Source organism: Trachymyrmex septentrionalis, unplaced genomic scaffold (assembly GCF_001594115.1).
Source record: "Trachymyrmex septentrionalis isolate Tsep2-gDNA-1 unplaced genomic scaffold, Tsep1.0 scaffold72, whole genome shotgun sequence".
NCBI lineage: Eukaryota > Metazoa > Arthropoda > Insecta > Hymenoptera > Formicidae > Trachymyrmex > Trachymyrmex septentrionalis.
The window spans coordinates 1,597,742-1,617,034 of NW_017305905.1; the positions used below are offsets into that span (position 1 = coordinate 1,597,742).

General features: G+C 34.5%; 1 protein-coding gene across 3 annotated transcripts in view; it reads left to right on the plus strand.

The window, feature by feature from the left end:
* Positions 1-19,293, plus strand: part of LOC108753839 (transmembrane and TPR repeat-containing protein CG4341) — a 296,558-nt gene that overhangs the window by 248,773 nt on the left and 28,492 nt on the right. For all 3 annotated transcript variants that reach the window (XM_018495770.1, XM_018495772.1, XM_018495771.1), the window contains exon 7: positions 16,050-16,294. In XM_018495770.1, the coding sequence (XP_018351272.1) occupies positions 16,050-16,294 (245 nt within the window). The remainder of the gene's footprint in view (positions 1-16,049; positions 16,295-19,293) is intronic.

The window sequence follows — 19,293 nt, forward strand, 5'->3', positions numbered from 1 at the left end:
GAGAACCAGCCTTCCAAAATGCATTTTGTCCAAAATTTAATTTTTTTAATTAAAGATGGCATAATATTCAGTGTTGATTTATATTTTAAGCTATTCTATGACGTTTTGAAAGCATTTCTACATCACCAATTTATGTACTGAAAAAAAAACTTGACATTCGAAGTGCATTATGTCCTTTACCTAGAGACAAACCAAATTTTGTTTAACATTTTTGACAACTGTTTAGCAATTTTATTAAATATTTCACATCTTATTGATTGGCAAATTGTTATATTCTGTAAGGTGCGCAGTTTTCTTATTGCTTCCTTTCTCGTTTTTAGAAAATTATAAATTTTCGACAAAACGCATTTTGAAAATCTTCTCCTCGTATATATGTGTATATATTGAATACCTAAACTTACATGTAATTTATAAAAACCAATAGGGTTATTTAATTTTTAATATTTGGTAGAATAATTAAATAAATGTAAAGATTATTAATTTTAGTATTAAAATGTTTAACAAAATCCGATTATTCCGATTACACGAGCTATTATTTTCTTTTTCATTAATAAAGATAAGAATAGCTGGAAGATATGAATGGAAAGTCCACCTCTTTTGTGCAAGGATTATCTGAGATTTTTTATTGAGCGTTGAAATTTAATTAAACCGCCAGGAGCAATTAAATAAACATACGGCTTAAATTTATCGTGAGAAATTAAACCGCGTGTACAGTTATGCTACGTAGTGTGCGAGAATAGGAATGGAAAGGGCATTGTACTAGAAATTTTTGACGATTATCGCACGAGGAAACTAAAAAGCTTGCTCACATTTAAAACTTCTCCAGGGAAACGACCGCAATTGCATCTACTTGCATTAGAATGTTTAATTTTATAAGGCTGCTGGCTAATTTCACCTCTGGGAATAAAACCTGGCAAAATCTCATTAAATAAATTAGAAGTAAAATTATCCTAAACGCGGAATAGCTTGCATTAAACATTTCAAGTGTTCACAATTGTTCCGATAAAGAATTCGTCGATTTTTATGCAAAGTGAAGAATAATAAGTGTGTGTGTATGCGTGCGTGTGCGTGTGTGTAAATTAAAAATATATAATTCTCAAAAAGATATAACAACGCGGCCTATTATTTTTAACATATTTTGATATTAATAGTACCATAACGCGATTAATATTATTTTTATTTTTTAGATTAATATTATATTTATTATGTAAAAAAGTATGATTTTAAAAATTTATTCGCTTGTTTTTTTTAGTGAGTAAGAAACGTTGGTACTTCTAGTGTTAACTTGATGACAATAAATTGGACATTGATGTACATAAATATTATATATGTATATTTATTACTTATATTTATTAATATACTATATATATTAAATTAAGATTTATTAGAGTTATACAAATTATTTAAATAAAGATATGCAGATCTTATCTGCGCGTGGTATTTTCATATAAAATGCTACAAGCAAAATGCCAATTAATCCGACATTTTTCGAAGGATAAGTTTCATGATGCTAGCACCGCCGCCACTTAAGAGCTATTTCTTAAAGTTAGCTAACGCTAAAGTCGACGTATTATCATCGATTAATCAACGGCTCCGCGAAAACAAAGGGAAAGAAGCGGCGCAGTCTACTTTTTCCTCGGCCCGCAAACTTTATTCATTCGAAGTTCACTCGCTTGTCGTGGAAGTTCAGCCGATTACTGAAACGCGGATACATCTCGCTTCTATGCAGCGGGGCGCAAAAGTATATTAGCGAAGTTAAACTCGATCCCAACGACGGTGGGCCGGAAGCAAAAGAGCACAAGGAATGTTTAAGAAGTCCTTCCCTTTTAACATTCGTTCACGATGACGGCGTCATGCAAAATACTTCGGGGACTTCGTCGCTCGCAAGAATGAATAGAATTTACTTAATAGCCCCTACTCTATTTAATGTTAACTAATTAACTCTTTGTGCACGGCGACCCCATTTTAGGATTACATTTAGGATCATTTTTATTTTATAAATTTCTCGCTCAATTTTTTCTGAAACTTGGCCTATGTAATTTGATAATCTTTTATTCGAATTTAAGATCAATAATAAAAAATCAAAATGGTAGATTTAATATGGTAGAATTTAATATGACAGAATTTTCAAAAATTTGATTATCATAAAATTCGATTTTAGGGAGTTTTTAATTGTAAAATTACATTAAGTTTCCTTTACATTACTTGAAGTTCATCAATTTATGTAAATAATTAATACTGATTTTCAAATTGACTTTCAAACTCTGATTATAAACCCTGTGATACTAAATCCTCCATGGAGGTTATTATCCTATTGAAATTTAATATTTTCAGGCTACACATTCAAACTCAAAGATATCAAAAACCTCCTAAAATCGAGTTTTACAATAATCATAATTTTTTGGAATTTGAATTTTAGAATTCTGAAACCAGAATTGAATTCATCGACCTCAAAAACTTTTTTAGGAAGCAAGCTCTATAAGTTGCTTTATTGAAAAGCTTTAGTCGTCAAAGAGTTACGATGAGAGCTAATTCAATTCTTTTTAATCTACAATAAAGATTATTGACAATTTCGCAATTCTGCAATTTCGTACACTGATTGCTATGACGAGAGAGAAATGGGTAATACAGAAAGATGGAAGGCTCCTATTTTACAGATTGCATTTATAGGATACACAACAAATGGATATGCCGTAACTTTTATAGTAGTTTTCGAGTAAGGAATGACGCGTGCCTCTTTTCGTCGAAATTTTACGAGCAACCGCGACTTAGTTTGCGCACGATGGTACAAGTTCAGAATACAGGCTATCTATAATATAATCCAATAAACGGCCAAGCTCGTAAATCTCACAAGAGTGAGTCTCCATTCATTTATAGTTGGTTTCTCCGAAAAAGGAAATTAACAAAAAAAAAAGAAGGAAGAGAAGGTAAGACAGAAAGAAAGAAAGAGATGTATATTAATGTTAATGTAGTTTGTTACGAACGAGCGCGTCACGTGTGAGACTCCTTGCGAAAGTGAACCTCCGGAAATGTTTCCTTGTCTACAGCACGTGTGCGAAACGCTCGCTCGCGAAATGCGGGCGACTCAATTAAAGCGGCCAAGTTCTCCGAGAGTGCTGAGAGAATCACGAGGCCAAGAATTGCGTAGACAGAAGGCGGAGAGGTGTAGTTAGACATCTCTGCTTTACTTTCACAATTAACCCTCGGACGCGCAAAGCACTTCCCCGCAATGTTAAATGATACATCCGCCATGACAGTCGGATTCATGAAATAGATTTAACTTACAGTTGCTGATTTTAACTTAACAATACCGCATTATGAGCTTACATAACGAATTATTAGCTTTCACTAATCACTTTTAATCATTTTAATTTAATAATGGCGAGAATTTGTATTAAATCATGATCGATTAACCAACGTGTGCGTGTTTAGTAATATTAATTTTACAATAGTAAATCTTACATAATTGATTAACTTTGATTAATCAGGTTTAACGATTTTACGGTAAAATAAACCCAACACAACCTCATCAGGTTGTGAAGTTATATAAATCACGAAATAATGATCGCTTCAACTAATATTAATCATTGGCTTCTGTAACATTTATTTGCATTATTACGCTTTGCATTAGGTTCCCTAATTACGTGTATGTAAGATAATAATAATGGTTTTACAGTATGACAATGATACGCAATGTTTCAAACTTTGTCAAATCAAATAACAAATTATAATTGCTCTTTGTAGTAGATATGTATATAATAGAAATAGTTTATTTTTCCAATTCGACGATTTAAATGCAGTAAATGCAACAGTTGAATTTATTTATGTAAATCAAAATGCTTGCGTAATTTCAATGGATATTATTAAATTTTATGATGGAACAAGCAATAAAATTTTCTTCAAATGCAAATTGCGTAGAAATTAAGTAAAACATCTTTTATACGGTAGATATTAATTTAGAAGATTATTTGTATTCTGCATTATAATAAATAAATGCAGCCTTGGCCATAAATACGAGTATGTATAAAGCGTCTCAAAAAATTTACGTAAACGTTTAGAATGTTTAGCGTAACGATTTTTTTAAAACACTTCTGACACTTCTGACAGTTAAAAAAAAGTTGAAAGGTGAATATTTATTTATTTCGTGCAGGCAATAATATAAAAAAATGTTTTTAAATTTTTTAATAGTAAATGAAGTTATCTTGAATGTTTCAAATAACGCTGTGGCAGTTTTATTAAAAAATAGTATTTATTTTAATATTTTGTTAGTTATCATGACGCCTTTGGCTTTTATACTTGTCAGTACTGTTTTGAATAAATAAATTGGAGATGCTTTGTATTTATTACCACGACTGTATATATTTATCAATATATATTCATTAATACAAGCCTTATTTATCGATCATCGAAAGAGGACCGTCTTTCAGTATAGATGATAATCGACAAATGTCGTATCGCAGCACTCGTATTTTGCGAGCAAATTGCTCATAAATCGCGTGTTATTATCAGAAGTTCCTACAATAGCTGTCCACGTAATCTATCGGGTAGGTTGGCAAATAGGTGCATCGGTTATGTGGAGCAGCTCTGCTAAGCTGCTATTCGTGTCCTCGAATCGACGGCAACCGGCAGCCGAAAGCTACGTAACGATTCATTACGGATGAAGTATATGAGCTAGCGGGTGCATCGAAAATACTCAGCAAGTAGGTTAACCGGACGGCTGCAATTTTAGTTGGTGTATTATTAGAAAAGCCTCCAGGACGCGCGCCTTTGTCTATAAATCTTAGGATAATTTCAACGGATACACATACAGTAGCATTCGCGGTGCGATCATTCACTGCAAAAGTCGTTTCTGGATTTTCATTAGCCACAAGAATTTTGTCCCAACACGAAAGGCAGCCTGATCGCGTCACGATATCTAATCTGACTTCGGCGAAAATTGTATCGTCAAATGTCGATAAATAAATATCTGTATAATGGTATAGTCATGATAGATATTTTTATGTATGCTTTCATAATATACAAATATTAATATTTTATAGCATATATAATAATAAAGGACGTGAAATATTTAAAATTTAGAGCGACGTGTTCTATTAAATCTAAAATGAAGTATATCCTTCACCGGAGCTATAATTGGCAATTATTCACGATAGAAACGCGATCTTATTAGTGTCATGGCGAAACAAGATGGCCGAGATTACCGGACCGGTTAGGGTTTCCGTATCGCGCGCACAGTTGAGTGTCATCTTAGGACTTGAAATCGTGAGAAATTAGCTGGATCGGTTGTATGAGCACTTAGCACGATTGATTCCCTTGAATACGGCAATTTCTGTAAAGGCCTTACCCCTTTCACAACCACACCCTCATCCCTTCTATCCTTGATGCGATCATTCGAAGACAGTATACAGAAAGTTTATACACGAGAATGTATATAGGTATATGTTTGTACATACATGCGTATATACATGCTACATATGCATATCCATTTGTTGTCTGCCACATTTGAAACGTTCTCGAGATGATATCAAAATGATAATTCGAATTGGCTTTACGTCCAATTGGGCCGCGTGCTAATTGGACGTTACCTATATATAAAAAGAACTTAAAAAACTTAAACCGCTTTACGATTATTTTAGGATTCATTTATTTTAGCCACATATATTACGAGTAAAAATTTTTTTTAATATTATAATAATTGTCTTTTTTATTTAGATTTAATTAATTTTATCATCACAAAAGAGAAAAAGAGAGATAGAAAGAGAGAAAAGAAACTGTGATTAGCTAACATAATGATAAGCGTCATATATGATAGTAATTTATTCTCTATATTTTATATACTTAGATAATACATCATAATCACAATAATTAAATTTAGGTATAATAATAATAATGAAGTTATAATTAAATCTAAAAAAAATAAGAGCCACCATTATATATAACTTATATTAGAAGCAACATTATATTTCTTTTATTATCTTTATATTAACATGAATAAAAAAATAATTATGTATAATATAATTGTAGTACAATTATGAGGATATAGGATGAGAACAATAATTGACTGAACTATACTTTTCAACAATTTAAAGTTAATAACATGTGTAGCCAATTGTCAAAAGTATTTTTAACTAATTTAAATTGATCTAACATTTTGATCAATCAAACTTATGGTTATTACGGACAAATACAGTACGGTAAACTCATATGTTTGAATATTTTCCACGGACGTATGTATTGTTATTGGTTTTATAATTGCTTTTAGCGCAAGTGGCATGGCGTGGCGGGCGGAGATTGGCGCAGGTTTCATCAGTACGTAACGCGAATCGAATAAACTATTGAATTCGAGCGTATTAATTAATTTTCATATTTGATACCGATGTGCCGATGCTATATGGCAATTGTCAGGAATTACATATTTTTCCGTCTCGCTAATCGGCGAATTGTAATTACATTTTCAGGAAAGCTGGATGGGCGACGGCCGACGCTTTTCATTTAGACATACCGTGTGTGTCGTGATAATCTATATTAAATACGCAAATTAATTGTTTCATCCGAATTTAATCATTTACTTAATTAATATCATGCAGCGGTTGAAGCGGTTTGAAATTTACAGATTGTGTAAAGCAATCCCGTGATACAATATCGTCGAGACGAGAACAACTGTTACACAAAATAAAAACAGGGACTCTATTCTGAAAATAAAGATATTAGACAATTTTGAAATAATATTGTCGTAAAACAATTTTTTTTAATTTTGACCAAGAAAAACTATATCATTCTTATGCACACGCACTCGCGAATCGACTATATCTACTCATGTACATGTTTGCACACTCGCGATCTCTTTAGCATCGCCAATCGATAAAGGTCACTTTCTCGCTCACACGTGTGCACGCATTGGATATGCGTTCCGTACGTACACGTGCAAACGCAGGCGTACACGTCAAATTGGAGATACGTATTGCAAGGTGCGAGTGCAGCTTGTGGCAGCTCTACCCACAAATTGGCGACCGATCGAGCCACTAATTACTCGGGCCGGACGTGTTTTAAAAGCTGAACGGTTACGACCGATTTACGAGATCGCCCGAGGCAGAAAGAAAATGGGAGGGGCGGGGAGGGGGGCGGGAGGGATTGCGGATGTACGGTCTCCTCTCGCAATCCGGTACGGATCACTGCCGAATGGTCCATTCATCTAATCGTCCATTCGTGCTTCAACATACTGGTCACGCATACGATTTGAATAGCGTGAATATATGAATGCGTTATATTCGATGCATGTGTGTGCTTAAGTTTTAAATGTAAAAGAAATTAGAGAGATAGAGAAAACTCTTTTGTATTAATCAGATTCTATGGGATCTTTATGAGACAGATATAACAATATTATTTGAAATATTTCTTAAAAATTTATCGCTTTTGTAGATTTTATGATTAACTTTTAATTTATTTCTATATACACATGAGTTTAATAAAAATCAAAAATTGTGTTTTTTTTCCCCGTTCAGTTTTTAACGACAAATAAAAATTTATTTAAATATTTAGATAAAAAAAATTTATTTAGGTTACTTATATACCAAATAGAATCTTTGCAAATATAAAAAAATAGAAAATTATTTATAAGAAAATGTACATAAAGATCTTATTTACGATTAAAGTAATTATTTAGTAAATATTTATCAAAAGCACACACTTAGTAATTCCCTTGAACGTAATCTTGAGATTATTTCACAATATTTCTAACTAAAGCAGGGTATTGTAGACGTTCAAGTAGATAAGCCGGTATTGGTAGTCAGATTGAAACGAAGCGATTTTAGATGGTGAAAGGAGTTCAGAAAGCCATTGCCCCGTAGTAATTTAATTGTTATTTGCTAATATTCAACTCGTTCAGAAAGTTTTTGTCTAGAAAAACAATCACAATTGCGAAATGGTACGCAAAAGAAGTGGCCTAATATTACACATGCTAATGAGAGGTTGTCCCCGTGACATTTCTTCCTCCTCTCTCTCTCTCTCTCTCTCTCTCTCTTTCTCTCTATGCAACTGTAACAAGCACTTCCGACTATGAGTCACAGTCGGATGCATGCGAAATTACATCGCCATGCCGCGCGCTAAATTGTCCCATAATCTTGAAACTAACGTTTCAACGGTCAACAGCTTGCACCGCCAGCCAGCACTTAACGGCCGCGTTTAATAACTAACGGGACTCGTCGAGTCACTCCACGAAAGTTTGCCTCTACGCTTTGTCGCCGCTGCTCCTGTTGAGATTTGTGCGAGATCTGTGTACTGTTAGCAACACGTGGATGTTACACAGTGTAACATTTGAAGATTACAATTTGTAACAAAATTTGGATTCTTTGAATAAGTAATTAAAGTTCGAGTATTGAAGAGAACAAAGTATTTCATAAATGTTTGATAAAATATTTCGTGAATATTTTTCTATTTTAGAATATTTTATTTTAAATATATATAAATTCAGAGTACACCGCTATTTGTTACTGCTATTCATTTCTGGCAACAAAGTTTTATGAAGCTCGATGAAATAATGAAGTATCATTATTATGATATTTTTGTCACTATTGCTTAAATTACAACTTCTATAGTAACAGCTTATGAAAAACGGTTAAAATCTATCGCCCTATCGATCATACGCGCGCGACGGTGCCGCGGTGTAGCGGCATCGAATTGAAACATTTCGCTTTCACATTCGTCGTTGCGATTAATTTTTCTCGCCAGCGCGGCGCGGGCGCATAAATCGAATCACGACTTCTATGAATAACAGGGACAGCCGATGCGCGCGCTTTTGTCTCGCAAGATCAACGACGCTATATCCGCGCGACCGCAACAAATTGTCGCGGAAAACCAGCTCGCGTGTCGCGAACGATAAATCGAAGTGGGGCGTCGCGTCGCGTCGCGTCGCGTCGCGCGCCATCGATCTTCGTCAGAACGATGCGATGCGCGACGCGGCGCCTTGCAGCGTGTGATGCAGCGAGAGGAAGGCGGGCCGTGCCAGAAGTCGACCAGGTTAACCAGAAAATTGCAAGGCACACACAAAACTCGGCTGCACAATGGAATCTTAATTCTGCGAGAGCAGTGGAGTTGAATTCACTCCGAAATCCAGTTCGTCCAACCACCCCGCGCGCGCGCTCCCGTCATTTCCCCTCCTCTTTCTCTTCCTCGTCGCGTCTTCCTTATTCTCTCTCTTTCGTAATTAGGAAGCACTCAGAGCGGCGGTCTTGCCAAGTTGGCGGAGTCGGAGATGAAACAGCAGTTTCCGTCCGCCCATCCTTCTTCCGCCTGCGCCGTAGACCCCCACGGGAGTCTACAATCCCTCTTACCTTACCTCCTTTGCCCGTTCTCTACCTCAGCCATACCCGGCGTAGTCCTCTCCACCCCAAATCCGCCATCACATTTTCCGGTGTGTCGACGGGCCACCTGACTCTCTTCTTCAAGTCGGTACGATTATGTGGAAAGAGCGGGCCGTAAAAGGCGGACAGTATAATTCACTGCCAAACGCAGGCCACCGCAAGCCCGCGTTATTTCGCCTTCTTTTCCTGTCTTTCGTTCTTTTTACGACGCGCCGCAATATCCCTTCGAGATAGAGAGAGAGAGAGAGAGAGAGAGAGGAAAAGAGAACAAATTCGATGTGAAAGATTGAGATCTGTTTTATAGCTGCCGTTTCGCGAGAAGGTGTACGATCTTCGAACTTTTTATGTCATAATTATCTCATGCGTGTCGATTGCTGCTACGTCTAAAAAGACTAGACATTTCCGAAACGCTAGACTCAACATGCCAGAAATGTATGGTAGTATCGCTTGATGGCTCAAATTGATTGCGAATTTTATATTCTATTTTATGTACATAGCGGTAAAAAAAATATTACGAGTTCTGATAGCTATAATCTCAGAACATATTCTTTGCTTTTAATGTGTGAGATGAAATTTCACTCTAACTTCATATTACTTTAATTTCGTTTTCTCACACAATTTTTTTTCTCAGCAGTTTTCTAACATTTTTATGAATTCATGTCTCACGATATACAATATATCTTATCTGTTAACTCGACTGGTGGTGGCTGAGTCATTCGAAATTCGATGAGTATTCGTTAGTTTTCGAAGATTACTCGTACATCCCTTTTTATCGCAAGGGTGTAAAAACATCTGAAACTCGAAGTGCTGCCTTTTTATCGCCATTTTTATATACGGCCTTGACCAAAAGGTATAAAAAAGCCACTCCTACAAACTGATATAAACGTTTCATATCTAATGAAAAATAAATTAAGAAACAGTTTTATTGAAAAATAATATGTTTATAATAAATTTAATGTTTCGTTAGTTTTTCTTTGGATTTTATTACTTCCTTTTTCAAGAAAATGTAATAAACTGCGAGTATTTAATACTTATGGACAAGACTGTATATTTATACGTGAAATGACTTTTTGATTATCCAGTAAAGTACGAATCAAAATCCAGCTAGCTAATCCTCCGAAGCATCTATGATAGTTCTATCATAGTTAAAATCTCCAAAATTTTGATTAATATGATTAGAATCTTTTGGTACATTCATTTTCAACTAGAAAGTTTTCTCAATGTGATATCTAGCAATAATCCGCATTGATTAAAATGTATAGTTGTTGAAGTGTAATATACGTAACGCGAGGCATCAAGGGAATCCTAAAGACGATTAGTCACATTGTAAATAGCACTTACACACAGACGATTTACGTGCCATTGACACATCACTAACTCAATATTTTACTCATGCATTCCACACACACACACACACACACAAACTTTCAATTTTTATAACATTTACGTTTTAATTAGACGTTTAAGTTCAATTTTAAGAATTCCACTCTATTTTTTTCATGCAAATTTTATTAATCATTATTAGTCTCTGAACTATTATTTCGTAAGTATAGATTGCATAGCTTTTATATGAAGCAAATGTCACGACAGCTCTGGAGCGTCATAATATTGGGCTAAGAAATGGTAAAGGTTTCAATTTTGAAATTTTTTCTCAACATAAACCCCGTCCACCTCATAGACTCCACCTGACGTATTAATGCATATATTTTATCGGTTATCCCTCTTAAGGCATCCTAAAGTCGTCTGTATTACCGACTAAACCATACAATTTTTGTGTAATACTTTTTTCCTTTCTTACTAATTTGAAAATCTTTTTCCAGGATTAAAGATAATTACTTAAATGCACACGCATTAATACGTGTCAATGAGGTGGAATCTACGCTGAGAATGACAAAAAATTGAGATCTTTACCACTTCTTAGTCCAGTATGGCGCTCCAGAACTGTCACGTCGTGACAACATTTGCTTCAGATAAAAGCTGGGCAACCTGTACTTACGAAATAGTAGTCCACAAACTAGTAGTTTGGATAAAAAAAACAGAATAGAGTTCTTAAAATTGGACTTGTACGTCTAATTAAAACGTAATTGTTATACGAAAATTTACGTGTACGAGTATATGTGGCGTGCGTAAGCGAGATATCGATGTAGTGATGTGTCAATGACACGTAAATCGTCTGTGTATAAGTGCTTTTAAATTTCAATATGACTAATCGTCTTTACGATCCCTTTAAACAGCCAACGCGACATGCATGACATACTCGAGAGTGTGCGCGCATGCGCACATCCAGTTTCACGCGAGTTTCGTCGTCTACACATTCATCCCGATTCGAGGATACAGGAAGCTCGGTCGGCACTCTAATTCCATAGAGTATCCCCAGGGAGCGGCGCGGCTGCGATGAAAATGGATTGCCCAACACCGCCGCCGATCCACAGCTGTCTTATTCCTTATTCAAAATAATACGAAGCACACACAGGTATCAGGAGACATGGCAGTCTCTCGGCGCTAAGCGCATATCTCTCATAGCACGAGACCAGCCGTGTTCCTTTACACGAGCCGGCGAGTTGCGGGGAATCAAGGTTATCGAATCTCAATAACGGCTGAACCGATAAAATTTTACGTATGCTCAATCGATAGCTTTCATTCGGATTGTGTAATAAAAGCGCTTTTACTTTTTTTTCCTACATGCCCTACATGCGGAGATATTGCGACGCAAAGTTCGGATCTGTCACTTTTTAAGTTACGTCGTCCTCGCGATTATCATGTTTGTCATTGCCCAGCCAGAATTGGAGAGATATGTCACTTACCTAAACGATTTCGATCGCTAAGACATTTAGTGAACGAGTTGAAAATAAATTAGCCAAGATCACATAATTGTAAGATAAATAGTGCATGTGTAATATAAAATAAATGAACCGTGGGATCATTTTTACCTCAACTTTACCAAAGGAGGGTTAAATAAGCACGTAAGATCCAGCTAAGACCATTAAAGGCATTAAATAATATAATGTTGTTGAAAATGACGGGTTATATTTTGGATGCAAGGTTCAAGAGGAAAGATATGAAGCGCTTTCCATTAGACCCAATAATTACTTAATATTGTCATAAGTCTATGTATATTTATGTGTTTTACGTTACTAATGTTAATTATAATTTTATTGGAAGAGAAAATGTCTTTGAATGAATTATGATATAATAATTTCTTTTAAGAAGAATTAAAACCATTTTGGGTTGAAATAGAAAGATCCTTCAATAAAAATATTAAGATATATACTGAGATTTCATTGTATAAAAATTAAAGATCATATCACTTATTTATTATGTACAATAGAATTTAACTTGGCGCCAGTTGTCGATACCAAATTTTTTATGCAAATGATACATATTATTAGAGTTAAGTAAATAATAAAGATAGTACCATTTGAGTTTTACTGTATCAATTTGATTTAACTTGGTTAGACAGTAGCATTTGGAGTTTAATTTTTAATTTAGTACAACAATTTTTTTCGTGTATAATTTTCGACGGAAAATTAAAGCTGCCATTACTTGGATTGGAATACGAAGACCTCCAATAAGAATATTTTTTAAAGAATTGAAAGTACTTGAGTTGGAATAATAAAAAATAAAAAGACACATAACGTATCACTTAAATTTTCATCATTTTTTATTATTATATTAATACAATCATATTATTAATAACTAGTTTTTTTCAAGGAATACACAAAACGCAAGTTTCAACCGGGAGATCATTCCGACGCGCCTGAACTTTTGGCAGTAATAATTGGCATAGTTTTTGTTAATCAAAGCTGTAAAAGCGCTGCCTAAACGGTGTAATAATTTTCATCCACCACGCGTTACAGACAATCGTTAAAATCGATGAGGTCGTATTTGTGAGGAGATCGAAATTCATCAACAAGGAAGAAGTAAGAACGCGCGAGCGTGCACGGGAGATAAATGGTAACAGGTGGTATCCGAGCGTACCGAGTGTAATAAGTTTTCACGTAGACTAAATGCGAACCTATAGTTACGGTCCAGCTTTTACGGCCCACTATTTTTCATTGCCACTTTTCCTCTCGTTGCCGAAGTCTCAAAGTACAATGCGATGAAGATTATTGTTTCCTTTCTTGTTCTCGTTACGCGTTTCTTTATTTTTGCACTATATTTGTCTCTGTTTTTTATTTCTGTGAGAAAATTGTAGAATAGTCGAGTGTCGATAAGAAAAGTCTCATTATAATAAAATTATTTCGGATACTTTTAAATTAATGTAAAGTTTGATTTTTCTGATTAAAACAATTTTCATCATTTACTCTTATAAAAAGATTGACAAATAAATGTGTAAATTTGGAAGTAAAAATCTATAAAAAAGACTTAGTTGTACCTTCTTTTAAAATAAAAGTTTTCCTATACATAATCTGCCTTATCGTCTTTGCCTGCAAGAGATTATGGCAATTTTACTTGAGAGACAAAGCGCTTATTCCAATCCCACCGCCTAGAAAAGTTAGTCCCCACGAAAAGACTTTTTTAATTAAAGTTAGAAATAAAGGTGTCGAGAAAACGAAATGCCACATCTAAAGCTTCCGCCAAGACGGGACTTGGTCCATAATCTTTTTGGCTTATGAAACTATTCTCCAAAATCCACTCAAGCGCCAGTCACCCGACTTTTCATTATTTCGTTCTTGTATATGTCTAACATTTTTGGCATGTACAATTTAATGTATTATCTTGGATTGCATAATGATTTTAAGGGTGCAGATAATAGAAAGAATAAGAAATAACGATTTCAGCTTATCAGAAACTATGTATTTCTGTGTATCCGATTTCTGATAAATTCCTTATTCCTTATTCTTTCTATTGTCTTAAAGTTTTACTTAAAGAAGTTTAATAATTTTAGAATTTAAAAGTTACAGATATATTAGAAAATTTTACACATTTCTGTTTTTAATTACATTTTTAAATACAATATATAAAAAGAAATACTTATATACTTAAATGTAAATACGAATATTTTTAAATTATATAATAATTTATATTTGCATATAATTTTAATTGTATATAATAATTATTTTTCTCTCTCTCTTTCTCTCTCTCTCTCTCTCTCTCTCTCTCTCTCTCTTCCTCTCTCTCTCTCTCTCTCTCTTTCGTATTCTAATATAATTTATATTTACATTTAGACATATCGTTTTCTAGCTTCACAAGTGACACAACTACAAAAATATAATTTTTCAGTTACTATTACTACGAGTTATTATTACTACGAATATGTTAAATATTATCCTTTTTCAAAATAATCTGGCTTAATTTCATAAAAAATATTAACATCAAAATCATTATGACTTAAAATAAGCTTCTTCAGAATTTGAAACAAAAATAACAAAAATGACATTTGATCATGCTACGAATACATATTTTTTGACGATTATTTAATTAGCCAGTAATTTTCTGTCAAATTGAAAAACAATTTTTCCCTTTTTCTGAAGAATTTAATTTTTTAAGATAATATTTTGTGAGCCGAGATAATATTTTGTGCAACAAAATTTTGCAATAAGATTATTTATATAATATTTTAATATATTATTCAGCATTCAGATCTTTTTAAGAGGTCTTATATAATGCTTGTCTAATGCCTATCAGAGCATCAAATTATTAAATTGCTAATCCATTTAAAAGGATGCTGGATTGACGCGGCTTGATTGATGTTCGATAGTACAGAATTTTTTTAATTCCAAATAAAAAAAGTCGACATCTTTAATTCATTCTTTTTTCTTTTATCTAACATATTACAACGCCATCTCTTGCAAGCTCGAGCATCTACTACTAGACATAATTACTGCTTTGTTTATCATTCTGAGTTTCGCTCAGCATTCATATACATTTTATTTGCAGATTGATATAAATCTTTTTTTTTTTTTAAGCTTTTAATCTTAGTTCTGTAAACTCACCACTATTGTTTGTGCACGTAAGATCCCGGGTGCTGCACTGTCGTTTTGTCCATACGAGCTATAAAACTTTTGTATTAAGGAAACATTTACATCAGATAACAGCTCTACCAGTTGAAAAAAATGTAAGTTTTTAACTTTTTTTTTTTTAATTTAGTATAAAGTATAATGCAGCACCTCCCAATTTTGCTTCTACTTTAATCCTGTTAAAATGGAATAAAAGGATTTTTTATTCCATTTTTATTCCATTCAGTAAATTTGAAAATTTTTATTCATCTGCAATGTCTCGACAATTTGGTCACTCCAGCATCCCCTTAATAATTTGTAATATTACTACTATAGTTCAGTTAGGTTTCAAGACCGAAAAATCAATTCGGCGCGCAATTTAAATAACTATATGTAGTATATAAATTCACATCAAATTATTTAAGCACAGATCCAGCTTGACGAGTTTGATCGTGTTTAAAGGCCGTGTTATTTATTCCCTACTTGTTGTGTAATTATATGTACGATCTTAAGAAATTTTTTAATATTGTTAATTTTTTAAGTTATGTCACTCTCTTAAAAAATAAAAGAGCAATATGTATACATAAATATACAAGAATATACAAGTTTAAAGAGTAAGAAAATATGTGTTCCATAAACATTAACCTTGGATTTAGTCTACGGGCGCAGACTAAATCCAAGGTTAAATCCTCTGAATATCGACGATCTCTCTCTACCGCATACTCACAATCCTTACCATTTGTCTTTGCAGAGGCTTATGTGAATCTGGGAGCCGCGTTGATTTCGGTCGGACGAGGCACTGATGCAGCTGCGGTTTTGCGCGCCGGTGCATCCTTGGATGGCTCCGGTTTGAAGGACAAAAGGGCTCACGAGGCGGCTAGGGTGCAGGCCCTCCTTCAATTAGGCGCGCTGTATGCCGATCAGGGTAGATTACAAAGAGCTCTGTCGGCATATAGGGAAGCCCTGCGTGCCCTACCGGATCACTATCCACCTCAGGTTAGTAGCGCGCGTCGCTTCCTCTTCATTACATTAGTAAAGCGGAATAACTTGATGCGCGCAAGGGAACTATGAATACTTGAAGCGCGTTAAGAGCATTCGAGGTCGTGTCTCCGTTTGGCTTCAAGCGATTTATATAATTTCTCTTCCTCTTCGTTTCCTTTTGAATGGAGTTTGTCCTCTCTTCCACCCGCCCACTATCTATCTTTCGAAAATTAGGACTTATAAAATTCATATCGTGATTATCGATTTATCTATATCAATACGACTTGCGTACTGATAATATTCAGTTGCATCTTTATGCAAGAGAATCCAGATACGTTTATTGAGAATGTCAGTAAATGGAATTGAATTTAAACAACAATTACTTCATTCGATGTGTTAACCGAAACCGACTGAAGGATGAGGTTTACAAATTTATCTCATCTTTTGACAAGAAGTATCATTGTGAGGGTTGTCCCCTTTGCAGACACAATAGCTAGACGAAAACGATTATCACGATCGTTCTAACTCTCTCGTCGATTGCAATCAGTCGATTAACAAACCAGGAACGCGGTAAACCACTCCGAACGATACACCGAAAGCAGTCTACAAGAAAGTAATCAACTCGAAACAGATTTCTGATGTATTCGTCGACTCTTCGATTGCTAATTGCTTTCCAAGATTATTACTACCTTCGATTCGCCCGAAACAATTCTGCGTTCTCTACTCAAACATCGTTTATTCCACGCAGGACGATACATTCTTTGACTCACTCGTTGATCATCGTGCATGGTAATCAAAAAGAATAGAGGAAAGCATTATTTTCATGATGTAGAAAATATTACAAAATAATTCGGAAATGTTAATTCGTTAACGAAGATATAATTCTACATTTAATTTTTTATGCATTAAGGGAATGCTGGAACGACGGTCCAACTTGATCGACGTCGACTATACAGACTTTTTAACTCCAAATTTAGTTTTTTTTTACATTATTGTTCTGTCTCACTCAAATATATATTGTACAACTGTCCTCATTTAACATATTGCAACACCATCTCTTGCAAGATTCGGTACCTACACTACTGCTAGGCACAAATACTGCTCTGTTTTACTCTTCACACCAATTTCATTCGTAGCATACAAATGAAATTTCAGATTCTTCTTTCTTTTTATATTAAAGCCCCTAGCTTATTTCTACAAGCATAATATTGTTCTTTCGTGTAATCTCTATAGTACGATCTAAGCTTATTTCAAACGTACAAAGTCTAAAACTCTTATATGCAGCACATGTTGTCACGAGTCGACTGCAGAATCCACACAGCAGAAATATCCCGAATATATCATACGGAATATACCAAACGTTGCGATACCTTTAAGTTATTCCTGTAATATAACTTGGACATTTTTACTGTATGAGAAACCGATGATGAAATTATAATTTTTTGATTTTTTTTCATTTTCCGTATAAAATTGTCTGCGCATTGTTTTTATCTATACTCTGAGAAGGATTTTTTAATTTGGATTAATGCAATTAAGATTCTTAAAATTTGTTTTACTTGATTTTACGCAATAATCTTTCTATAGAACGATATCGCATATTATAGGTATTACTTTTACAGAATTGAAAATTCTTTTCCAGAATTAAGATATTAATGCATTAATGTATATGCGTCTGCAGTTTAGAATTTATGCCAAGAACGGCAAAAATTTTTGAAATTGTGATTTTTTTATCATTTCTTAATCTAAAATGGCGCCTAAAACTATCAAGTGACAACATTTACTTGATACAAAAGCTTTGCATTCTATACTTAGAAAATTGGAGACTACAAACTTTAGCCACCAACTTGTAGATTACATGAAGAAACAACATTCTTGGAATTAGACTTATAAGATGTCTAATTAAAACGATATCGTTATATGAAAATTTATGTTCATGTGTGCGTACGACATTGATGTACTACAATAGTATATAAAGATGTGTCACATTTTGTCGGTAAAACAGCGATTCTTGGAATTGGGACTCTTTTCTTTAGGATCGCTTTAAAAGATTAGTGCATTTGAAAATTAATCACATTTCATCGATAAAACAGAACAAACTCCAGCATTTCCTTAATTAAAATAAAGAACCAATAGCAATTTATATATATAGTAATTTCAGCAAATTAAATACATCAATAATAAATAGTAAGAATAGAGGAAAGTATATTTACATGTTTTAGAACACATTAGATATAACTTTACATTTAATTTTTATGCATATTAACTAAAATAAAACATTAATAGCAATTTAGCAATTTCAGAAATTTAAACAGTCTATGATAGTAAAGATTATTTAAAACAATATGAGTGAAAAAAAGAGGCGAGCGAAAGAAAGAATAGAAGGTTCGAGATGATAAAAATATCGATATATCCGAACTACCGAATACATGAATGATATTGTATTTTCGGTAACTATACTCAGAGTAACCAGAGCCGCTTTTCTGATTCCTCCTTCTTCCCCTTGAAAAATCAGGAAAATGTCCTTCGCGGTCCACTTACCCTCCCTTCTCTTTTTTTTCACTTTCTTTTTTTTTTCTCCTCCGTCTCCAAAGCAAGCCCCGACCACCCGCGTTGCAACGACGTACAGAGCGAACTTTCCGTGAGTTTCTCTCATAGGGTGGCTTTACTGCCATCGTCTGACTTTCCTCTCGCCTCTTTTTCCCTCCCTCCCTCCCTCCCGCGCGTGCACGCTCTCGCGCCCGGTTGCCGGTCTTTTTCCTTCTTTTCACAATCCACGTCCAACTTTTTGGACGTAGCACAGGCGAAGCGACAACATTGGATCGCGCAACGACTGGCTCGACTCCTCTCACATCGCACCCGGCATCGACGCGACGCGACGCGACGCCGAAGCGACGCCGAAGCGAGAAGTTTGCATTTTTACGAGACGCTCCGTGTTCCGTTGAAACCGAGCGACCGTCCAACCGACCAACCGACCACCCAACCAACCAACCAACCAACCAACCAACCAACCAACC